We start from the raw sequence: 26413 nt of genomic DNA, 5'->3' as shown, positions 1-26413 counted from the left end.
CCATAGTTACTGCTTATTGTTGGCGGCATCTTTTCCGTATGGATCCAGGACCTACCAGATACAGAGTGAGGCATGTTGACTTTCATACTCTGGAAACACCGCCCTGTTATGTCGAACCAAAATGAATGCTTGCTTACTGGGAACACGCTTTTGCACATATTCGCTAACGTTAGCTACTTTAGCTAAACAGGGCAGGTATCATAACTTATCAAAATATTGAGAATATAGTGCGACTTAGTGCGAGTTCTGGAGCCGTAGAGAGCAGCAGGCAAGCAAACTGTCAATCACAGCTGTTAATCAATGCTCAGACAGCAGACCGCAAAGCTACTATAGGTCTTCAAATCTTATTGATTGAGCAATAATTTCCACAATGACCACCAACACACTTATTAGAGGGCCTGAATTTCAGAGAAATGCTTTTTGAATGGGAATCAATTGAGCCAGGGATTTTTTTGGAGCCAGCATCTAGTGGAGGTCAATAGCATTGCACTTTAAAATACTTCCGCATTGGCTTGAGCCTCAAGCCATGGTAATTCCCCCTTGATTTGCACCACTAAAGCATTAAATACTCTTTTTCCAATTTTATCTTTGGTCTCAGGAAACTAAGATATACAGCATTAGACTATATATTTTAAGCTCATACTATTTAATATGTGCATGAAATTTTAGACAAGTCGCCTCTTTCTGTTTAGATGGCTATCAGCAAGGGCTTTGACACAATCTCCCATGTCCTTTTCTTTTTGTTGTCACTTGACTTTCCGTCCAAGTGTCACTTGTCAGTGTGCAAGTGCCACTTAAAGCATAGAGGAACATGTTGCAATCAGTGCCGTGTCTCTGCACTTGACTGTGAAGGATCTGGTGAAGGTAATATGTAGATATATCGAAGCTGCTCCGGAAGGAGCTAAATCAGCAAATTGCCACAACTATAATCTTTCTGTAACCTTAACCATCTTAAAGTGTTGGCATTGGACTTAAAAAGTGTCACAATTGAATGTAATTTGGACTTTTGCAATATTTGTTCATTGTCAACATTTTTGTCTGCTGAGATGAAAAAATATTGTACTCAGATAACTCATTAGACTTTCTTAAGTATGACACTCAGTCCAACACTAAACAGATCACTGATGGAGGGAGGCGATGGCATCTGCATCTCTGGTGAATACAAATGGACGGCCGTCCTGCTTGCCCAAGGGGATCATTAAACCACAATCAACAGCATAGTTCATGTCTCCCCATAACCCACATGTCTGCCAAGCTGCCTGCTAGCCCACTAGCTGGCCCATGCTAAGAACGTGGTGATAACACTGTAATCAGGCAGCTCACTGCCCCACGGGGTGTTAAATAGAGCGGCTCGCAATAAATCTGATGAAATCTGCTCCCACTGAGCTGCACTCAAGACAGAAACACGAACACACAGACACTCATGTGAATACAGCACAGGCACACTTGCACAACCCAAAATCACACCAGACACACAAGTTTGTAAGTGCTTGTGAGGACTGACTCAGTACATTCGCTATCCTTTAACCCTAACCTTAATCATCGGCTTTATGCTTAAAGCTTACCCATATCCTAATATTAACACAAACCTAATTCTAGCTTTAACCCATTTTGAAGAAGTGACGATAGAAGAACCAGACACTAATACACAAATACTATTGAAACATCTCAGAAGTGCATTGTGATTATTACAATCAAAGTAAGCATACATGTTATAAGTATTTAAGCCACTGGGTCTATATATTTTTGTATTGCACCTACTTCTTGTAATAATAATGATATACTCAATATGTACGAATGAACAGAGAACTTACAATTCTTATCTTTTTGCCTTTACCTTCTTTCCTGAAAGATTATAATGAAATATGTGTAAATATGATGTTAAAAGGCATTTTCAACCAAGAAAAAGCATTAACTAAACAACTAGATTAGTTTGATCTGGTTAGTTATAGAGGTGTGTGTCTTTCAGTAGTAATTTGGGGAGAGTAATATCAATTAGAATACTTTATGTTCAGGTAGAATCTGTACTGTAATCTTCAAAAATTGCTGCAGACAACTATGTACACACTGCAAACGTGTAATGTCTGCATATTTTTAAAGAGGCAACAATCCCTGTAATGTGCTGATGTTGTACTCCACCTCTCAGCGATGTAACCAGTATTTTCTTCTTGGAATATTTTCAATTTGGAGATTATTTAACAACAGTCGCTATCACTGATGACACAAAATACAGTCATCATTTCCTCATCGAGTAATATTAGTTTAATTAGTAATCCAACACATGCTTGCATAAAGTGTTTTGCACTTACTACTGTGACATATTTAATGCAAAAATGAGTCTACTTGTTGTAAACACATAATGATGCACAGAAGTAATTTTTATTTTTATTTTTTTATTTTTACTTTTTTTTTTTCTGGAATAAACAACAGCAGTATTTTGTGTCTCTTGTCATCAAGCATACAGGAAGCAATTATGGTGTATTTTCCCCCCTAAAAGTCTGGAGTCCACTTCTGTTGTAACCTAAAATAAATTTGTAATGAATTTCTGTTTTGATTAATGGGGAAAGAGCGGATTGTTCATGACAGCGGCAGCCATTAAAGTCATGCGAGTAGCTGTCTCCACACACACCATCGAGGTCTTGTTAGAATCGTATTATTATATTGATTCTGATGTGTAGCCCAAAGCTGCCTGTGCCCTTGCTTATGGCAGACAGCCAGGATCTGTTCCTTTTTACAAGAGAGGAGAGAAGGGTGACAGCAGTCTGATGGCCAGAGAGGTAAAAGCAGAAGGCTTGTCAATTTCAATCTCCAGACTGGTTGGGAACATCTGTGCTTTTTCTTTTCGTTAGTATTTGCAGATATATCCCTGAGCAATGTATTTGGCTGGTAAAAAGAAGGTCTGTGCAGCTTGCAACCACCATGACTCTAGGCTCAGTTAAAGAAATTCTTTTACAGTTTTACATTTTGGGAAATTATGCTTATTTGCTTTTTTTTCTTGGCTGAATATATTTAATGGTTTTCAATTTCTTTTACACATAAAATAAAGACATTAAAAGTAAAGCAAATAGAAAAAACAAAGAACAGAAAAAGAATTTTTTTTTTTTCTTACTTTGTCCATTCAGTATGGAGCTATAGCCAGGAGACCAGTAGCTTAACATAGCATATAGTCAAATGTATATAGCCCAATATATAAATCACAAATTTGCCTCAGGGGGCTTTACAATATGTACAGTACACAACATCCTCTATTCTATTCAGAAAAGGAAAAACTCTGCAAAAAACAAAACACAACACTTCATGGGGGGAATGAAAGAAACCTCAGAAAGAGCAACAGAGGAGGGAGCCCTCTTTCAGGACTGACATGCAATAAATGTGTGTACAGAATAGACCAAGAGAGCAAGATAGGAAAAACAGGATGACAAAATTATAAATAAATGATAATATGTATGAAGAATATGATCAGGAGGAGGTTCAGCAGGTTGAGCCATATGACCTCCATTTACCATGGAGACTTGGTAAGAATGTGGAGCCCTGACATCAGTGCAGAGACTCTAGGAGGTCACAAGCATGGCTAGGAAATAGTTACAGCCTGTAACCCTGTGAAACTATAACTTGTTGTTTTTACATTTCAGTTTTTGGACAGATCAAACAAACAAAGTATAATATGTTAATCAGTGGACTTTAGAGGTGCTGGAAAGTGGACTTTTTTAGTCCATGCTAGCTGTTTCACCCTCTTTTATGCTAAGCTAAGCTAATTACCTCCTGGCTACAGCCTCATACTTAACAGTTATGAGAGTGGTATCCTTTAAGTAGTCAAACCTTGCTAGGTAGATTGATATATTGACAGCTATGACCACAAGATGTGTGGAGAAGGTGATGAAGACACGGCACAACCTTGTAGCTTGTTTGCTCCTTGGAAAAAAAAAAGATCGTCTATGCTTCGGTTGAGTGTGACTTTTGAACTCCTATACAAATCTTATACAGGATTTATACTGTAGCATGTTCTGTCTGTTTAAAGCATTGTACATTAAGTGGGGTCCGTATGAGTCTGTTGTGGAAGTAGTCATGTAAGCTTTGACCCTGCATGGCGTGGGTGCCTGCTTGAATTGTACTCCACTGACATCTGGCTCACAGATTATAAATATACTCATAAAGCTAAAAGGGTCTGAAAAATGTATGCTGCATGAGGACATCCTGCACGTGCAGTACACTACGCTGTAGGTACTAGAAACGCAGAAGATTGAAAGTGTTTTTCTCAGAACTAGAGGTCTGTACATGTATGGCTGTGAAATTGTTCATAATATTTTTTGTGTTTGTTTTTTCTTCGATGTGATTACTTTAATAGTCCGGGTGTAAAAGAAAAAACAAACAAAAAAAAAACTGTATGTGAGCACCTCACTCTCTCTCTCAGTTTAGGATTTGATTCAGGGTTTATATATAGCTGCTGAGTTGTGTGGTAGTTTTGCGATAGCTGTCTCCAAAGCGACCAACTTCTCACATCCCACTCTCTGACGCAAACAAAAAAGCATCTGTGCAGAGAGGGGGTGTCAACATGCAATCAAAACAACAGTAAATCATACTCTAATTTTATTACTTCAGTGAAAAGTGGACAATGTGTTTCATTTAACATCTGTACAGTTATGATAATAAGCCAAAGCCACGTGATGTCTTGTTGAACCTCTTCAAGGATTTTATGTGACTCAATATTGAGATTTTCCTCATTAGAGTGAAGGATCAATTTAAATGATAAACCAATGGACAATTAGTTATGGCAAGAAAGGAAGTTTGATTTATTGATTGATTTTAAACTGGATTTTACTGGTTGTATTTATTAATTACATCAACCAGTGCAGCATGGGGTCAACACCGGAAATGCACGTTTCTCCACTAGATGTTTTCTGGGCAGTTCAAGGTACATTTCATGGGATGATAAAAACATCAGCATGTCATGGTCAAATTAATTGAATGCCTTTTGTACATCAGAAACTCTGAAATCCATGTCTGGTTGTACTGGAAGGATACAGTAGTGTATTCCTCTTTTGTAAACCAAGCAGCAAGTTTTGTGCACTAGTAATGAGCTGAACCTGTGTCTTCTCTAAATTAGATGGACTGCTGTATCATCACAATTTTTAGGGGTTTAGGGGAAGATACACCAGTTTAAAATATTTGATCTTCAACTGCAGACTGAGTGAGAGAAACCATGAAATGAGACACATGGCAATGATCAAACTAGTGTGGTGATAGTTTATTGATATTAAAATGCTAAATACAGCACACTTAATCAGTCCTTCAAGTATGACTTGCCTCAAACGGATAATATTCAAATTTCAATTTAATCAAACTCTCTCCTTCCTCCTTGTCTGTTTTCTCCCTCTTTCTGTCGTCCTCTGCAGATTGAAGACATTGTCACTTGCATCCAGCATGAAACAGAGGGTGTGCCCATCAGAACTGTCAAAAGTTTCATGACTAAAATCCCCAGTGTTGTCACAGGTAAGAAATATATACAGTAGAGAAGTCAACAAATGCCACAGAGTGATAAACCCAGCAGTGTATGCTGTAAACATACATACAGCATGTCAGATACGAGGGAAAGATAAAAGGAGACTATGGAAAGTGCTGAGATGATCCACACCTAGATCCTGTTTTGGGAAAGCTGTGCGAAAAGAAAGATGACTCACTTCTGTCACTTGTTTCCAGGTGTACTTTGTTCAGGGAAAGTGCTCTCATTTGTTTGCCTTAAAACAACAGTTTGACAATTTTGGTAAATGTGGCTTTTCACCTTCTTGCAAAGAGTAAGATGAGAGGATTGATACTGAAGTCTCCACTAGTTGTTTGGTAACCTCATGACACAAAACACCCAGTTTTTGTAATAATTAAATAAACGATCCATAAAGTGTTCAATTGTGAGCTTTGGAGATGTTGTTAGGTGGATTTTGTTACCTTTGGAAGAAGCCAGGTTAGCTGATTCCCATTGATCCCAGCCTTTATGCTAAGCTAAGATAAAATGCTGCTGGCTTTAGCCTTATATTGAATATAAGACATGAGAGTGGTATCAGTCTTATCTAATTCTTGGCGAGAGAGTGGATAAGTATATTCCCCAAATTGTGGAACTTTTGCTTTGATGACATCTTTTTCAAATGAGGTGGATGAAAACATCGAAAAAGGTATTGTGTGAGGTACTCCCTCATTTATCATCTTTATTTGTCCACTTTAGCTCGGACATTTCAAACTTAATTAAAAGAGAGTTCATGAACCAGCAGATACTTGGTGTCATGACACTGCATCTTGTGGTTAAGCCACTGATTAGTGATCACGACTGTGTTTTGCATTAGTGTCGGAGAAGCGACAGTACAAGCTTGAACTCCTGATGAGTCTTACCCTTATACCCAAAACACAATATGTGTTGTGGCTGCATTTCATTCTGGCTGCGTCGAGGCAGCTGCTCTGTTTCTTCTGCAGCGGATCACTGGAGACTGGCTGAATAGCTGGAGGGAAAGTGGGAGGACAACATATGATTAAATGTTTGGAAAAGAAAATGTGAGCGTGGAAACATAATGAGTAATGCTGTCCTCCTACTGTCAAGGTGCCCTTAAGTCAGGCAATCAACCCCTGACTGCTTCAGTAGAGCCATGACTGTGGAACTGTATTAATGTGAATCACAGGGAGAGCACACTAAGTCAAAAATCCTGAATAAATAAACATTAAAAACATAATCGGCAAGTGGAATCTGACAGGTGGGGATTAATATCAGCCACCCTGCCTGTTGGCTGTAGCTGCTTCGAGTGATAACCTAAATCACTTTAACAGTGGAGCCACAGAGGGAGGCTATGACACACCCCAAACAAATGACGGAAACAAAGAAAGGCTATTAACATTCCTCTTTTTTTTTTTCTCACTCCTCGCACTTATGGAAAATGCATCACTTCAATATGCCATAAGCAGAGCATGTCAATAAACACAATTACTACAGCAGCAGATGGATGTGCAGAACAGCAGCTCAAATGTTTGCAGCTGAGTGCCGAGGGCCAGGAAACTAATGAATGATGGAGAATTAAACACCACCTCCCTCAGGACTCAGAGAAAGCAGAAGGGAAGCTCAGATGAGATAATACTCTGTCTCAGCTGCAAAAAAAAGAACTTGTGCTTATTACATAAAATAATGTCAAGTCTCCTTGAAAGCCAGCAGCGTTTCTTCGATCTTTCTCACTTTCAGCTTTGTTTCTTTTTTAAGACAAGTTGCTTGAGATTAAATAGTCAAAAAGTGTCTATTTTTTTCTTGTTTTTAAATTATTTCTTGAAAATGTTTCTAGAAAAGTGCTTAAAGCCTTTTAATTACACCTAATTTTGAATGCAGCTTTTAAGTTTATCATCTACTTATATTTACATTTAGCCACAAAGTACGACTCCAAAAAGTAATGATGAAAACATTCACTTTCACTCTTGTGTTCCTCCTCCTTTTCTGATGCCTTTCTTAATTTATTCCTGTGCTCCTCCTTTTTTTCAGATTGCGGTGTTTCTTTATGACCATACACCGTTTAAGAAGTCATGTGTCTTTCTTTGTCTGATCCGATTCAGGTGCAGATATTGTGCAGTGGCTGATGAAGAACCTGTCCATCGAAGATCCAGGTAAGTTTTGAGAAATGACAACAGCCTGTCCTGTATTGGATATAATGCCTTTTTTGTTTAAGGCTGTAGTCTCTCATGACAACAGAAGCTGTATTTACATGTAATAATCATCATACACAAAGTTAATGGGTGCAGCATTCCCCAGTTTTTAACACCCGTTTTAAAGCAACCACAAATAACCATCAACACAACAATATAAATTCATGAGTTGTCCTCAAAGCCACTTTGAGGACCGTTTGTTGTAATTATAGCATCTGCCAAATTCCTGTGAGGGCAAACATTTTTGTTTGAAGAAAAGCTAAAATTGGTGCTCTCTATGTCTTTCACCACATTGACCTCGGTGTCCCTGAATAGATTTGTATCTCCCACAGTACCTTTTTTTTTTTAAAACTACCACTCAGGAGTGCCAAAGCCAGAGATGTTCTAATTCTACACAAAGTGGCTTTAATGTAGCTGTCAACTGTGTACTCAAAATTGTGCAACTGTACTATATAAATACAGGCAATTCATGCTTTATGTTAATATTGAAAAAAAAGGAGCAGTAAGTTAAAACAAACTGCTTGCTCAGCAGCAGCCCACAGATTATAAAAAGTCGTACTCACAGTGTCTGGTCTTGTACATACAGTAGAATATGATCAGTTTTATACTTTCAGTACTCACTTAGAGTAAATGGATGATCTTTGCAGTGATGGCCACCATTGCTAACCAGATATCAGTGACAGAAACTCAAATTTCAACAGAAAATTAACTTTTGACAAGTCACCTCTGGAGTGCAGAAACAACACAGCAATGTACAGCAAAATATTAAAACTGAAATAGTTGCTAATTTTCTCCAATGGATTTGTTTTGTTGGTCTGACCTTCAGGCATGGTGGTGGGAGAGCAATGTTTATTGTTGGTACAATAGCCCACAGCCTGAACACTGACTCAATCACTGAGTCATCCATGTACGTCCCAGTCAAACTACCTCCGGGCTGAATCCTATAGATGAAAAACAGATACAACTCATTATCTAAATATATAGCCAATTGTGATAAATAGCTTTGTTTGATCATCAGTAATGTAAAAATAGTACATTTGTGGGGTTTTTCTCTTCAAATTTAGCCGACTACATCTCTGGAGACTCATATTCTGATGAATTTTTATATGATGATTTTTATATTCTGTAGCTGAAATTTTGTACCATCTTTATGTGATTTTCTGAAATATGTCTTTCATAAGCATCCACTTTGACTCATCATCCTGATTTTGTTTCCACTGAGTTAATTCCAACCCAGTAGATGGGGCATTACGGCTAATATGAACCTGCTGTGATCTGTACTTCTCGTCCTGTTCCTTTCCCAGCTGAGGCCATGCACATCGGGAGTCTAATCGCAGCTCAGGGGTACTTCTTCCCCATCTCAGACCACGTCCTCTCCCTCAAAGACGACGGCACCTTCTACCGCTTTCAGGTGAGCAGGAGCATTAACTGATAATGATGACAAAGAGAGGCTTAAAAGGGCTACATTTATTATTAATATACCATGTTCATATTTTTGTAATTCAATGCCAAACCAGTACTCAATGTGCTGCAGAGAAAGTTGTGGGAAAATTTGCTTGTAGATAATCACTTTCTAGGGTTAATCTTTAAAGGTTGGTGTCAGGTTAAAAACTCACAGTCATCGTTAGGGTTACATGGTCTGTTAAAGGTAAACATATGTCTTTTGAGTTGTTGACAATAATAAAAATATAGAATATCCTCAGTCTTTTTCCTTTAGCATGCTACATTTGAAGTTGTGTGCAGTATTTCCGCAATCACAATGTTTAAAATAACTAGATTTTTAAATAATGGCTTTTTATTGTACATGGATTATATTATTACATACTCAATCATTATTATATTAAATGCAAATTGCCCTGCACCTTTCATAACACACCTAGGCCCAAACTAATCCTTTCTTCATCCTGCATTAGTGTGAGAGATACTGAAAAGTCCATCGAGGTTAATCTGATTGTGGGGGCGCTTGCTTTCATAAAGACCCTAATCACTGGCTCAAGATTACTTGTTCTGTTATTAAATTACAACACACCAATCTTGATTTTAATGACAAAAGGCCCTGTCCGCTGTCTACAGCTTCTTCAGTTCTATGTTGGGATCCTGTGACCCTATTAAAAATGAATGGTGATCTGTTAAAATATTCATCAAGCGGAGCGAGGGAAGCAGGTCTGGGTTCAGGCTGAGTAGGCAGCTACCAAAAGCCTGACAGAGACATAGCGTAGTAGTATAGTAGTACACTAGAATTAGAGTCACATCAAGGGACAAAAAGGGAGGAAAAGCGTGCTGACATTTTACTCCTCCTTCACTGTTGAAAGACAAGACAGTGGCATTAAAGTCACAGATTAATTATGCCAGACTGTTTTATCCTGCAATTCCTAATTAAAAAGGAAACAATGTTTTCAAATTCATCGGTCGGGAATGGCAAGGCAGCATGTGGCGAGATTAGAATGATCTCTGTGTAGCATCTTCTTCCTTCCTATTCACAGGGACTTGTTGGAGGGCTGAATCTCCACCGGGGCTGGAGGAGAAGTTTAATTAAACTAGACGGCTGTGCGCATTGTCATGTTTTGACCTTGGTTGTCCTCCTTCAAAGTGAAGTGGAAGAGAAGACAAGAGAGAGAAGGAGGAAGAGGAGGAGGAAGAGGAGAAAGAGGAGGAGGAGGAGGAAAAGGGGGTGGTTATGCCGTAGCAGAAAAGCTTCATAAAGATAATCACGATTCATTAGCATTTCATTTTCCAGGCAAATTAAATGCAAGACAATGAGAAGCACAGGGAAGTAACATAAAAACAATTAACATTCATGTAATATCTCTCAACTGTAGATTATTTAAAAACTGTGATTCAAAACCACGTACAGTAAGCTGTGTCAAATAACAATACTATCAGCATCTGTTCTTTGCCTGCTGGCTTTATTGTTCTGCCTTCCCATTGTTTATTTTGCAGCTTTCATCGCCTCTCGCTTTATAGTGTTGCTGCAGTACTCCCACGTCTCTGCAACACCCCAGGATGCCTCTTACAGGGGGAAAAAGTTTTCAGAGTCAGCTGTTCTGAATCTGTTCAATCCTGATAATAAAAAATATTGTGATTGCTCACATAGCATAGTGTGCACTGCTGTGTCTCAGAGGCAAAACAACTGTCTCGCAAAGGTCATCGTCATCACTCCAGTTTGGGGTGAAAGTTTGGAAAGAACATATTTGCCTGCATAGTTTTGACTTCTGCATTTTTTCAATTATAGATTTCAGTCCTTGAGATTCAGCTATGCAGTATTGCTGCGGTATAAACTGTATGTAGGGAGAATACAAACCATCTACTTTATGCCACACTCATCATCTCACTTTGTTCCCCCTCAGGCACCGTATTTCTGGCCGTCCAACTGTTGGGAGCCGGAGAACACTGACTATGGTAAGAGTATAAACAAGATATCTTGACATTTTGTTGTTCTTATTTTCTGATTTAGGTATTTTATTTAAGAAGTAGTTATTATTTCACTGACTTTTACAATTTGATGAAGCAAAGAAAGACAAAAACACATCAGAACATCAATGTAAATCAATATTCATATACAGCCATAAGATGCTGTTATCTTGGGTAAAGAAAAGTAAGTATCCCTATTCCCTAACATAACTTATATATACTTCCAGTGTATATATAAGAAGAATAAACTAATAGATAGGTGCTTTCACTTGATGGTGAGGGAGTGAGTGAAACTCCTTCACAGCTTCTAGGTGAACAACATGTCTTCCATGTTTTAAGGAGCAGTACTTGGTCATTCAATTGAGTATCTTAATCCCTACTCTGTTTTGGTTCAGAGAACAATGTTTAATAGTACTGTAATATGTAGTACTGCTGCATGGCACAAAAAGACTAGTGCTGAGAGAGGGTTGATAGAGCTGTTGATTATTATCAAGATCAGATCTCTGACATACAAAAATCACTTTCTCTATTTGTTTTAAACAGAATTTACATTCCACTTGATGGTTAAAATGTTCCTACTGTCCATAAATTGTTTTGGTGCATTCGGTTTGTAGATTAAATTCACAGCAAAGGTTTATGAGGCAAACTTTCAAAATCAGCATCATACAATTGATCACATTCATCAGGTGTATATGATTTACTTCTCTACCATCATATCCTGAAATGACACTTTGGAAAATATATTTACAAACTGTTTAGTTTGTCTTCACTGAGCAATATGCAAAATAGATAAAGTATAAATTCTTGTGCGCAAACCTGTAATTTACAGCTTACCAAAGAGCTTACTGTTATTAAACTCCCACAATGTCTTTTTCTTCTATGGAAATAAGTGTCCTGTAGATAATTGTCTCAATTTCCACTACTTGCACAATCTAATGGTGACTTGTAGGTGATGCTATAAAACGGTTAAAAAAAAAAAAATCACACATATTTCACAGTAGGTATAGACCAATACCTAATTCTGACCATCTGGATGTCATGTGGTCGTTGTCTAACATGTTTGGCTATTTCTACTTGATCCCACCTAAAAACTGTGTGACAAACTTACAATTAAATGCCATGTAATTGGTTAACTGTGCAATAATATTTTTGTACCTTACAAAGGCTGAATGAATTGTTTTAATAAAGTCTAGTGGTTCATCCTGCTGAAGAGTTGCTAACAAGAAAGATTATTTCATCATTCTGGGTTTCAGTGTGGCACAGTATAATGGAGCACATAATAATAAAACCCTACCTGTCATAGTGAACACAGCATGTCAAGTTATACCTGAATATAAATACAAATAACTTCGCATTGAGCAGTGCAGCACAACTTGTACCCTCCACTGTAAAGACCGGCTGACGGGATTAGTCAGTTGCCGTTCCACTTCCTGTCCCTTCATCTTGTCACAGAGGCAGCCATGGCTGAAGTTTAGGGCTCAGTGCCTCTTCACACTACAACTCATAATCCTAAAGCAACAGATAGGTGGACAGGCGGCCTCCGAAACTGATTATACACTCATACCATGGGAGATGAGGATAGGTGAGGCATAGGGGATGAGAGATGCATGGATGAGTGGATGAATGGAGAGAGGAGGAGGTGTGTACTGATAAATCCTTGTCGTGGATTCTCTCTGTCTCCCTCTCAGCTATTTACCTGTGCAAGCGGACCATGCAGAATAAGACAAGGCTGGAGCTGGCAGATTATGAGGCGGTGAGTGCCGGACTGTTGCTCAAACCTATTACTTGTTAGTATTGATCTGTGTGTCAAGCTTGGGCCAGAAAACACAACCTCTTAAAGGTCAGACTTGTGTATCTGTGATGATATGAGATGTGAATTGCATTTCGGTGCAGATTTAATTTTAAAACTGTGGCATGGCTTAAGATTTAATTTTAATTACTGTTATTAGTGTTCTTTCCTTGGAGATTTGTGATCATAAAAAAACTCTATTTGTATCTCTATTTTCTCTCTAACAGGAGAACCTAGCCAGGCTGCAGAGAGCCTTTGCCAGAAAGTGGGAGTTCATCTACATGCAGGCTGAGGCCCAGGTCAAGTAAGTGTGCTCTGTTACCATGGCAACACATGAAACTACAATGCAGCCACTGATGCCATTCACACCTAAGTACAGAACGAAGTACAATACAATCTCAATGTGACATCCCATATCATAAACAATGTCTCTGACAGACTCCATTAACCCTCCTGTTATGTGAGTATGAGTTTCATATGATTACCTATCCAGTGTGAGTGGGGCACTGTGGGTTCTACTGGTTTATGTTTCTGGGGTAGTTGACATCATAAATCATTTTTTACACCGGCAATGATAGACTTTTGGGACATATAGAAAATGGAGACAGAAGAGGTACAAAGGAAGGAATGATGGATACCTGCACTGCTTCAAGTTGTCATCAGCCTTTACTGAAGCCTTATTAGTTGGTTCGATTTTATTTATTTAAGGATCTTCAGTATAAATCACACTGAATTCAAGGGATAATATGTTGAAGTGAGAACATGATCCCAAAATCTTTAAAAACAGACACAAAATATTAAGACCCCTGCAGGATTTTTTTGGTAAACATTGCACTAATGCCAACTGCATGTGGCTCCTTTTTTGGTTGTCACACAGAACAATATCATTTTGTCCAGGTAATACATTCTTGATTTTTCAGTGTATTATTTATTGACACTTTTGCCCGGAGTGACTTGTCTTTTTTCACATCTGCAAGACACAAACATGGAGCAATTTAGGGCTCAGTGTCTTGCTCGAGAACACCTGGACATGTGGACAGGAAGATTCAGGTATTGAACTGTATTGAAATGGGTATTCCTCTTTACCACCTGAGCCACAGCCACCCCGCTTCTCAATGGGTGAAAATTTGGAGGTCCACTCTAAGAAATAAGTAAACACTGAGATGTACAGTATACTGGTCACAATGTGGTAACACAGGTTTATTGTTACATCTCTAAGGATGCCAATCTGTGAAGATACATTATGAATAGAGTAAAGACACTGGTAGATATTTAAATGGCACCAAATGAAAAGGATTGTACAGAGGAATCATCTGTTTTTTCTGTTTTTCCGTCGACCTTGTCAGTGGGTCTCAGATGTGCTTACTATAGATTTGGCCAAACTGCCAATCACAGTGTTGGAGCGCAATGACAACTCCAGTATGCAGCATGTACTGTATACATCAGTGGTTGCGGAGATTGCACACGTCTAAAGGGGACATGGTGTGTGCAGTGAGCATACCAAACACTTCAGTATTGTTAAAACCTGATGGACACCCTGGACTTTATAATCTCCATATTATCTTTCACCGCCTTATCCTTCCATCTTCAATCTAATACTAATACCAGGAAAGCCGTATGCTATATTTCTCACACTGACTGATCTCATCTGCAGGATCGACAGGAAAAAAGATAAAACTGAGAGGAAGATCCTCGACAGCCAGGAGAGAGCCTTCTGGGACGTCCATAGACCTGTGGTAAGCCTCTGTCTGTCTGTACATGTGAGATTGTAGCCGCCCACCTTATCTTCCATCCATGATCTTTGACTTTTCTGTCTTTCCACTGCTCTCTTTGGGTTTACTGTAAAATAAGTCACACATACCTTAAAAGAAAATATTAAAATAATCAAATGTCAACTGCAGTAATGCTTTAAGTTCATGTTTTCCTCAGCCTGGATGTGTTAACACCACAGAGATGGACATCAGGAAATGTAGACGCATGAAGAATCCTCATAGAGTTAAGAAGGTATTTGCTCTGATGACAAGGGTGTGACACCAAACTTTGTGAAGTACTTATTATTCTGCAGTAGTAGTATTCTGTTATTTGAAAATAAAAAAAAAACTGTTTCCTTTTTCTCTATTAGTCTTGTAAAACATAATCTCCTGTAACTCCTTTCACAACAGCATATACCAATGGAAAAATTCACACTACAAATTTAGGCTTCAATTTAAATCAGTAGACATGAGTCGACAAATAACATAATAATATAAACACTTGTTCTATAATGAGATTAATTTGCATGCAAGCAATCATTTTGTGGCGGCTTTTGAAATAGTGAAATTTATCCCTTTAATTTTACACCAGAATGCTCTGTGGCTTTCTTGGCAGCTCTTCTTATGCCTTATCTTCACTGCAAGAAAATAATAAGTACACATTCTATTTCTCTATTACCTCTCCCTCTACTCCTCTCTCATCATCTTCAAACTGCTCAGTCAGTGTACGGTTTGGTGGAGGAGGGAACACAGTGTCAGAGTCCCATACATACTCCCTCGCACCACTGCAGCCGAAAAGGCACCAAGGAGGATGTGGAGAAAGAGGTACAGTACAAAACAGTCCCACATAATGTTTTGTGAAACAGTTTGTCCAAAATGATGAAATCACATTAAAAATCCCTCCATGTTTATGCTGTGCAGTATGATGTTTAGTTCACCAGAATTTGATTTAATTGCTACAGAACCACCACAGAGAAGACTATCAACCAGGTCAAATTTAGTAAAAAAAAAAGTTTCTGACAGTGGCAGATGGTGAACAGACTGAAAGGTTAATGAAAAATCAGAAAGGGAGACAGACAACCAACGGCAACGTGAAGCAACATGGTAATGGGAAAATAGGTCTTAATTAGAAGAAACAGATGCACAAACAATACCACAGACTGAGATAGAAGCTGCCAATTAACTCAACCATGGTCTCGCTTGTTTATATATTAGTTTGCTGTAGTTCGACACTCATAAAGTGATATTTAAAACAATTCAAGACACATTATATGCCGTTATTTTTATTGCTGTCTAACAAAAACCTGCATAAACAAACAGTAACTTTTCTTTTCTCCTCTTTCAGATCTTATTCCTGAACACCCAGCTAGATCGTCACTGTATGAAGATGTCTAAAGTTGCTGAAAGGTAATTGAAACCGCTTTGCACCAAAACTACTGCACTTTCCAAAAAGAATGTCCAATCTTTATCTTGTCAGTCAAGAAGGGGGCATCAGATATTCTCATAGAAAGTCTGCCTGACTGCCTTCCCATCTGCTGCGCTCTCTTTGACCATCTATAATCAGAAAAACTTGACTCCCCTTTTACTGTATCTGTACTCGAGCAGTGGCAGATGGAGGTAATTTTGATTTTGACACCCCATCTGGTTTCAGTTTGGCAAGGAAATGGATGGAAAGAATGAAAAAAGAGTACTTGTTGTTGTTGTTGTTCTTAGATTCTTCCCCCATTGGTTTGGTAATTTGGAATAGGGGGCCTAGGGCAGGCTGGCATATGTCACTCAACATGCGTGTCATGAATGTCACTCCCATCTATGTGGCAGTTAATGGAAAAAAGAAAATAAGGACAGCTAAACTAATATTACAAAATCGGGTCTGGTATCCAAGGAAAGGATGGTTGAAGTGAGGGGATAAGATCAAAACTTCTACATCTGTGATTAAAAAATGTAATTTTAAAGTCTTAAAACTTTATTTTTTGAAATGGACGAAAACATCTATTGTATCACTTTTAAGAAAATAAAACTTTAAGAATCAAATTACAGACTTACCTAAACTGGCTTGATAAGATGAAGAGTTTTCCAGTGTGTGATGTTCAAGGAGAAATGGTTAAGGTCAGGACAAACAGTTGGTCAAGGGAATAAAAGCAGAAGATGCTCTATGGTTGTAAGTTTCACAAATGTTCCATTCATTGTGGGGCTATTGCATTGCATTACACTGTACATATGCTCTTGTTTTCATCCACCTGCTGTGTGCCACAAGAGAGACATAAAAGCATATGTGTGCATGTATGTACTGCTATCGCCTATCCCTGCTGTGCAGCTGACAAACTGTGGTGTTTACTTGCCTGTCAGTTCCATCCTCTGCTCAGTCAGTCAGGACAGCCATTACTTCCCAGCAGAGCAGAAAAACTGTGATTACTGCTGGCTGCTCCACTGCTCCGCTGCTCTGCCTCCCTGACCCTTTAACCTCCTGACTTTACGCATGGAACTGAGTTTAATTGGTGCTCCATCGAGCAGAAAGTTTCAGGCATTAACCAAAACAATGCATGAAACAACGTGGCATACAACATCGATCATGTTAGACGACAACATTCAGAACGACTAGCATCATAAACGTATTTCTTTAATCACTTCTCATTAGGAATAATTTGTCAAATATGATCTCTTTTTGGGTCAGTAAACATATACTAACTATACTGTAGGTTGGAAGGTTGTTTGTCAAAGCTTCAGCTGTTACAGTAATATTGAATTGCTGTTGCTGAACAAAATGTGTATTAAATGTGTTGACTAAGCCACTACATGGGAGAAAGAAAAAAAAACTTCCTAACATGTGGGTGTACAGTTTGTTGATATTGATATGCAAGTTCATCTTTGACAAACATATTGAGTGAAAACAGAACAAACTCCAAACTCATTTGAGCACAAAATCCTGATTTCATTCAACACCAGTTTGAACTGGTGTTTTTACAGTTTCCTACAGCTGTTTTAGCACATTCTGGTGCATTAGATTCAGTGGATTTCAACCACGCCTGAGTGTCTGATTGATATTTTTTTCATAATCACGTCTTTTAGACAAATAAAATAGCTGATTGTCATAAGCGGCTTGATGATACTCACTGCACCATAAAAAGCAGGCTGTCACAGAGTGACACTTCCTTCCTGTTCAAGTAGATTTTTCTGTGGTCTGATGCGTGGGTTGCCTACAAGGAATGCAAATTGCTTAAGTACACAGCTTTGGCAATAGCAAGCAAAGAAATGTGTACTGCTCATTCATTTTGATTCTACACTTTTGAATGTTTCTGTGTGTGCTTAAATATTTAACCGGCACAAAATGACTACTTGAGTTTATTTTGTGCTCACAAAATGACTTTGATGCTACCAAATGTTTGAACATTTCAAAAAGCATTGAGTATAACCACTTAAACAAGCACACAGAGTTCAGGTTGAAAAGGATTCTGTTCATGCTGCCTCTGTCCATGGTCCTGATTCTCTCCTTGTCTGTTGTATACGACTGTCCTTTACATGGGAGTGCAGAGTCGTTTGGCAAAGGATGAATCTCTCTGAACTCTTCTCTGAGACATTGTATTCTTCTGAGAGGACTTGAAATTTTTTCACATATGTTTGGTCTGATCATTAAATGAGCTCAGTCTCAAAACTTCTGCATGCCTTGGTCCGTATTTTTTATCCATTAATTCATCCATTTGTTTGACATCTACTCTTTAGTTGAGCATTAATTTGAGTCTAATTTCTTGGTTGAATGATCAGTTGGTTTCTGTTGCTGTTAGTGTGAGAACATTTAGAGTTGGGTGCCATTTGTTAGTTTCTGGTGTTGTTCTGTAGGGTTGAATTAAAGCCTTTGTTTGTCTTTGGTTTCTTTTGGTCCAAACCCCTAAATGACTACACCTCTTAAAGGTGTTTTCCTGACACCTAATAAATGGTCCAACTAAACTATGAACATTTTAATGTTTGATATCGTTCATTTAAAAAGCATTGCATGTAATTACCAAAATAAGCATAGCACACATGATATAGATGATGTTCTCCAGTCCAATAGCATGTGCATTAAAAGCTATTTGATTGAGCAATTAGAAGCTATATTCTAGTTTAAATATAAAATAAAGCTGTTTTAAACTAATTCCACTTGTAGGCCCAAAAAAGAGAAAGTGTTGTTTTTAATGTAATGACTTTTCTAATTTGTTCTAGTCCCAGAACAAATTTAAACTTAGCTGTCCTCTTAACAACTTGAAGATATGAGATATTATTTTAGTACTTAATGTAGTGTAGCAGCAGTACAGGTGTGATGAAGGAATTCTACAATGGCTGACATGTTATGGGAAAGAAACAATAATGTGTTAGTACAATTTTTTGTATAATTGTTTAATTTGTGAGCAATAAAACATTTCCAGCTTGCTGTGTGTCAGCTGGAGAGTGAGTTAGGCTCAGGCTGACAAAGAAAAGATGGAGGTTCACATCTGAGTTTTGGTGAAATTGATCAGAACAGACATTCTGGTTTGTTTTTTTCATAATTTACTTAATCTACTCCTGAAGATTTACTCACAATTCACAGGTGTAAACAGAGTAAATAATAATTTCATTGAGACACATGCTTAAAATGTCACTGTTAAACACTGGGTGTAAACTTTTTGACCTTAACCTCTTCTGTTCTCTGTGTGTATCTGTCAGTCTGATAAGCTACATCGAGCAGTTCATGGAGTATGACCCTTTTCTGACGGCACTAGAACCGTCCAACCCATGGACCAGTGACGACCCCTCCCTCTGGGATCTGGAGGCCAGGTATAAAACTACAACGCACAGCAGCTTCACTTTCACAGCTGGTGAACATTTTCTTCATTTCATGGACTCTAACTGGCAAGTCACATATCCGATTCAAATACAAGTTACAGAACGGACACAATATTTATAACATGCAGTGATTCTGTATTTTCTACACACTAACCATGGTGTTTTTGAATAAACAGTTTGCTGATTCTTTTTTAATTACCAACACATGCAGAAAATCTTCCACACATGTTGTGCTATTGGAAGTAATCACATTTTTGTTGTCTTTTTTTTTGGCCAAATTCTTTGTGTATTTACTCACAGACCAAAACAAATTCTGTGTAAAACTGAAAGAATGACCAGGCTTCAGTCAATATTATATCCCATTTCACTCACACCAAAATGCTTGAAGGTCTACTGGAAAAGATTTGTTTATTAGACACTGAATGTGTGTTTACTTATTCTTAAAAGACAAACATTTCACCCAACAATATCTTTTCTGGACAGTGCATGTGATTTGCCAGACTTGAGCACTGCACACTGCAATAATAATCTCAATCAAGCATAGCACATTTTTATTGATGTATTGAAATCTAAAAGTGTTATTTTATTTAAACTAAATGATGCATTTTTTTAGATATGACTGTCAGTATCTCAAACACAAGCACGTCACTGTGGTAGAATCAACAGTGATTTAACAGCACTATGGAGTGCAGCAGTGGATAATTACAAGTAATTATTCTGAGTAATAGCCCATTTTCTGAAGTAGCGAAGGAAATTCAGAGGTCACTCAGCTTACTCAATCAATTCTAATCAAATAACCTACCTCAGTTTATGTGTTACAGACAATAAGACAATGTCAAAGTATTGATTGTCCATTGAATAGTTGTAGATATGAAGGTAATGAACTAAAATATTATCTCTTTCAGAGGGCGACCACAGCTCTCAACAACTTGCACTATGCTCTGAACTCCTGGCCTGCCTGAATTATGCTAGAATTAATTAGAGCGGACGTATAATCATTGTGCCTAATGTAGCTTAATAATTCAGCTGAATTGATTAATTGTGGGATAGGAGAAAATATTCCCCGCAGAGATTAAAATGATTGGATTTCAAATGAACGTTGTCATAATGTGCAGCTTTCCAGACACCAATATCACATCAACATCAGCCCTTCTAGACGTCTCGGAGGCCAATCGAATTTTAGGTTTTAATGTCTTATCCCTTCCTCTGTCTTCATCTCTCAGCCCCCCACCCCCACCCCCTCCAACACGGAGATGCTCTCCACCATTTCCCTGTAATTTAATCTCTTCTAATCTCTTTTTTTAATCTTGACCTACCTGCAGCAGCTTCAGGTGGATGTTTTATAGTGCCTGTCTCTCTCTCCCTCTCTCTCTCTTTCTCTCTCTCTCTCTCTCTCTCAAACCTCTCTCGTCTCTCAGTAAAGAGCCCAGTCAGCAGCGAGTGAAGAAGTGGGGTTTCTCTCTGGAGGAGGCCCTGAAGGACCCAGCAGGACAGGAGCTCTTCCTAAAGTTCCTGGAGTCAGAGTTTAGCTCAGAAAACCTGCGGTGAGCACATAAGATGCTTCATCATCATTTTTATGTTAAAGTGAAATGAAAGCATTTTTGGGAACATGGTGCAGTATTAACTGTATTTTCACGGAAAAGTTTTCTTCTGTTCTCTGAGTTCCAAGTAAGATGAAACATGATTCTGTTAAAGCTGTACAGCAAACATCTTTTGTGTGCTTACACTTCAGATTGTGTGAGGTGAGCATAACAGATATTCAAAAGCTTTCACTGCTCTGAAAATACACACAAAAAAAAACACTGATTTCTCTTTGGTATCACTGTTGTTCCAACCTACCACTTCAGCCCACGTGCACACTGTAAGCTGTACAGTAGGAAAAATAATTACTTGTGAAAGATCCTCCAGTTCCACTGTCTGGAAAATACTAGATATGGGTACTTTGAACACACAATGAACCACAGACACCTAAATGTCATAAACACATGCTGTGAGCTGCATTTTTACTTGCAAGTATAATTGCTCTTACTCAGCAAGATGTGTCTGCAACTGGTTTCTTGAAAAGGATTTAATCACTCAGAACAAATTAACATGCCGGATTCTTTTTACAGTAACAGCAGGGGAAAGTCCAAAAGATCAGATAAAATGAAGCTTCAGTGAAGCCTGCTGGGGAAACTGGGTGGGAAAGAGCAGCACAAAGCAGTATAAGTACATGAATAGAATAGAAAATAAATGAGGGTTACACTTCCTAATAGGTCAACCTTTATAAAGGGTTTGTAGGTTGCAAAAATGTCTTAATAATTCATTGATAGTAGAGCTTTTACTTAACCTATTTTGGGCTGCTAGTTTGTGGAAAACCCCTTTGGCTGATGGTTATTTATATTTGGTAATAATGCAGTAATAAATGTTAGTAATAGTTAATAAATGCTTAATAAGTAACTTTGTTTCAGATTCTCTGCAGCCATTTTCTACAAAGTCGTGGAAGGATTTTTCACAATCTGGCAAACCAAGAGTTGTTTGTGTTAATGGCTTATAATTGATCTTTAAGGCATTAGTAATTATTTTATTAACCATTAATAAAGCCATTAGGTACTATTTATAAGTGGGTGTCCATTAATTCACAGTTCTAAATTAATGCACTGGCTAAAATGAGTAACCATAGCAACATGTGGCCAAAGCCTCCGTTTACAAATTATTGCAACGCATTAACAAGTTAACATCTAATTATCACAAAGAGTGATCTCAACATTTCTTTTAACCTATTTGAAGAATATGACAACTTTGAGGACCGGCATGCAGCTGAAGAAAAATAATTTTAAAAGAAAAGGGAGAAACTGCACAAGGAGTTAACACCAGGATAGCTAGCTAGTCTTGTTGTTAAACATACTATCAAATTATATTTAACTCACTGTTTGTCAACCGTGCGCAGTGTTATAGCTTAGCCAAAGGGTTCTATGAGATGAGAAGGCTAGAAATATCTCCAGGTGACAAGTCGTATCTAAGGTTTGTCCTATTTACTGGAGCAGTGAACAATGTTTCCATTACATAGCTACAAATATTATAGGATGGTAATGATTGCTCCAGGTATTAGTCAAACCCTCATGTGTTACCCGGGAAACAGAGTCATGGCTTGTGAAAAACTTTAGATTTTGATTGTGAAATGCATGAAAATATAAATTAATGGTCTTATTTTTTTCCTGGTGTCTGGTTTTCAGGTGTCTGTTATCAGGAATTAATGGACAACGGGGAGGCCAGAACTGTCCTCCGCTGCACGTTGGACGGTTCTGGCCTCCCCGTTGTCCATTAATTCCTGATAATGGACACCTCATCGGGCATTATCCCTTAAATGAACCAGAGAGGCAATGAGTGGGTGTTTTTGTGAGAGGAAGAGAGACAGAGAGCAACTCTAAAAGCCAGAGAGAGGAGGAGAGACCTGTTAGGAATCACAGAGTCTGGGAATGAACTGTGAGAAATAGCATGGAGGTTGTTGATACCTATGAGCTACAAAAGGAGATAACACACAAACACACTCGCACCCACCGGTCCTCTCGTCCCTATCTCTCCTACTCTCTTGTTCATTTCTTCTGGACCTTTAATTGCTTTTGCTTTTATGAAGGAGCTTTTGGAAGGGCACTACATAGAGAGTGGGACACAGAGAAAATGACCGAGTGAAAATGAAGAGAGAGTGTGTGTAAGAGGGAAAAACAGACCCTGAAGGTGTTTCTTTCTATATTGCTGAAGCAGTCCACAGATCAATATACAAACTAATATTGAGGGCATTCAGCCAGTGGCTCTCTAATGCCTCTGGTGTTTAATACAGTTAATGACCTGCTTTCCTGCATATTGGTTACCTTATACTAGACTAGACAGACTCACACTGGCAAGTTAAAATTTAAATTGATTTTGCCATTTTTATGAGCTGACTTAGTCTTAAAAATATCTAACTGCCCTTAAAAAATGTTTCAGATTTTACAGTTTCTGAAACCTTCAAATGCCCTGATATTGCTCAGGTGATAGTTTTGTAGATTCTGCTTTGCAGGAGCCTGCAGCATTGAAGATTCAAATCATGTTTTGTGTTTGTCTCACCTCTATTTACTGGCTTCCTCTCCTGTGTATAAAGCAGAAGCGCCAGAATCCTCAAGTCTGTACGAGAATATATACAATTCTGTCAGTGCACAAGAACATATTGCATATATATGAATTCCACATAATTTGTGTCTCTGCTTTTTAAAAGATGTCCCTCTTAACCACTCATTCATTCTCTTATAAAATCCTAAAATTGTATGTTTTTTTGTTTTTTTCAAATGAGTGCGACAATGAAGTTTCAGTTGTTTTAGTAATTTAGTAACAATGAATCATCAGTGTCTGTATGACATAATCAGTCAGACCACTTCACAAATGTCAGATTTTTGGATCATCTCTAAGAAAAATGCTTTTTACTCAATCTTAAAGAGATAAAAGACGGTTAATTTCTGTAGTGTGAAAGTGCATAATTTACTACAGATTAAGAATAAATAACCACTGAAAAATAAATTCTGTGCATTGGTACTGCATGTGGATCTTGTGGTTGTTCACTCTTGAAGTCAAACCATCATCTGAGGTGCTTTGATTTGTACATATGCAGGTTTTGGCTGGCAGTGCAGGACCTGAAGAGGATGCCGCAACAGGAAGTGGCACAGAGAGCGCAGGATATCTGGACAGAGTTTCTGGCCGAGGGAGCGCCCAGCTCTATCAATCTGGACTCTCACAGCTACGAACGCACGAGCCAGAACCTGAAAGACCCCGGACGATACAGCTATGAGGATGCACAGGTAGGAAAATACAAGATGTGGGAAGAAAGGGAGAGTAGTGGCTGAATATACTGCATCTGAAATCAGAACCCTCGGTAAATTGTTTCACATCACATAATACATGAACACTCCAAACTAGATTGCTATTCTGTGTATATTTTGTTGTGAAATCAGTCATAAAAACCAGTCAACCTTGTCCATTTTCTCATCAAATGGGCCTCTAACGTAGTATAATAATAATGATATTTGATTAATTATGATAAGTATTTTTCACTTTGCTTTTGACCCAACACAAACCCTACAGGGACGACAGGTTTAACATTCCCCATTTTAATGAAACATCTCACAACAAAATTGGGGAAAAAGTGACTGAAACGCCTTTAAAATCCCATTAGTACATACACATAGAACTAACAGTATCTACAACTGGCATTTAAAAAAAAACACACACACACATTTTTATAAATTACATTCAAACAAGAGAAAATAGTCTGTGTACTCAAAATGCCAGGGGGGTAGAGCCAAACATCCAATTTTCCCCCTCCTGACAGCTGAAAGGTTAACTCATCAGGCCAAACTGAAATTCAATAATACACATAAATAATACACCTGCTGCCTTTTAATATACACTGGCTAAAGAGTGAACTTCTCCATACCTACAGTACTGCCAGCAACTATTCATTTTATCACAAACAATAGGCTACTAAAATGCATTACTTTCATTAGTTGCCATAAATATACGTAGAAATATAATAACAGATATCATGTTTCCCCACCCTCTCTCTCACTGCAAGGCTCATATTCTGTGCTGTGCAGAGCGATTTTATCTCCCTTTTAATTTATATCTCTTCAGGTGATCAGTGTCAGAGCTCCCTCTTCAGAAACTCTATCCCACACTGTTGTCTGCCCCATTTGTCTTTCTCACACGCTTCACCAATATCAACTAATGGGTTTATATTGTGGAGTGATTTCTAGAGAATATACGCCTCACTGGGAGATGGATAAGATTTAGGGGGGGTGGGGTGTCTATCAAATTTCCTCTCCGGTTACAGGCTTAAAAGGGAAGAGTCAAATAAAGAAAGGATTTCTCCTGTCAGTTACAGTGGTTGCCAGTGAACTTCAGCCATCTTTCTCCCTGAGTGACTGCCTTGTTTAGTTTACTCTGAGTTTCCACTGCAGGATTCATACATCATTTGCACTGACCCACATTGATGAGAACTACACTCGCTCTCAATTCGGTGAACATTTTAAACCTTTTCTCCTCCTGTTTCTTACTCTATGTTTTTCCTCCTATCTGTTCATTCAGGACCACATCTACAAGCTGATGAAAAGTGACAGCTATACGCGCTTCCTGCGCTCCAACGTCTACCAGGACCTGCTGATGGCACGGAAGAAAGTATGTGTGTGTGTGTTTCTGTTTGACATCATCCCATGGGTCAATATCAGGGTACATACAGAATGTAATGGTATCATTTCATGTAGCATTAGCAATGTAGTAAGTCGCTTTGTAAAGGGATGTCAATGATATGCCTTAAAGGGTTGATTCACCTAAATAAAATAATCTTACTTCTTGTGGTATCTAACCATGAAGTAGAAGTGCTCAGAAAATCACTGTGCTCAGAATAATGGCAGTGGCTGTATGCTGCTCTTGTGGTGATCGACAGCAGATGTTTTCTTTGTTATTTAATGGTCAAGTTTGCTATATGTGTTTCACCTGGCTGTGAGACATGAAAGGCCACACAATAGTTTCTCTGTTAATTTAAATGATCTCAATTAACAACTTCTGTAGACCAATTTTAGAATGCAAAGTTGAACATTACATGTTGTATTTCCCAAGACAGCAAAGAGATGGTGTGTGTACATCCCATAGCATAAGTCTTTTTATTACTGACTGAAAAAGGCAATGTTTCAACACCGCCTGATGAAGACCTGGTAGGGTTGAAATGTTGCCTTTTTCAGTCAGCCAAAAAGGCTTTGGGAGTTATGGCCCAGTGTGTGCGCATGCTGCTTTTTCCCTGTATCTTTCCAAATGGCCACAGCAAATATACAGAACAGTACTCCTATGAAAAATGCTGTTTTGTTTTTTTTTTGTAATTTTGGTGAATTCAGCCTTAAATGTGAACAAATTTGAGATGTGATGTGTGTGAGATGTATGTGAATATATTAGCTTTGAACACTGAAATGTTTTTTTCCCTCTTTTTACTTTCTCT

At 38.3% G+C, this 26413-nt stretch overlaps 1 protein-coding gene across 4 annotated transcripts in view; it reads left to right on the top strand.

Moving 5' to 3' along the window:
- rgs6 (regulator of G protein signaling 6) overlaps positions 1–26413 on the top strand; it is an 89377-nt gene that overhangs the window by 60961 nt on the left and 2003 nt on the right. For all 4 annotated transcript variants that reach the window (XM_042389967.1, XM_042389966.1, XM_042389968.1 and 1 more), the window contains 14 exons: positions 5394–5490; positions 7576–7626; positions 8970–9076; positions 11013–11064; positions 12765–12829; positions 13093–13169; positions 14520–14601; positions 14795–14869; positions 15337–15441; positions 15962–16023; positions 19294–19404; positions 20832–20957; positions 24038–24224; positions 25510–25599. In XM_042389967.1, the coding sequence (XP_042245901.1) occupies positions 5394–5490; positions 7576–7626; positions 8970–9076; positions 11013–11064; positions 12765–12829; positions 13093–13169; positions 14520–14601; positions 14795–14869; positions 15337–15441; positions 15962–16023; positions 19294–19404; positions 20832–20957; positions 24038–24224; positions 25510–25599 (1287 nt within the window). The remainder of the gene's footprint in view (positions 1–5393; positions 5491–7575; positions 7627–8969; positions 9077–11012; positions 11065–12764; positions 12830–13092; positions 13170–14519; positions 14602–14794; positions 14870–15336; positions 15442–15961; positions 16024–19293; positions 19405–20831; positions 20958–24037; positions 24225–25509; positions 25600–26413) is intronic.

Source organism: Thunnus maccoyii, chromosome 17 (genome assembly GCF_910596095.1).
Source record: "Thunnus maccoyii chromosome 17, fThuMac1.1, whole genome shotgun sequence".
NCBI lineage: Eukaryota > Metazoa > Chordata > Actinopteri > Scombriformes > Scombridae > Thunnus > Thunnus maccoyii.
Note: the sequence above shows the minus strand (reverse complement) of the source record. Positions and strands in the feature narration are given on the sequence as shown.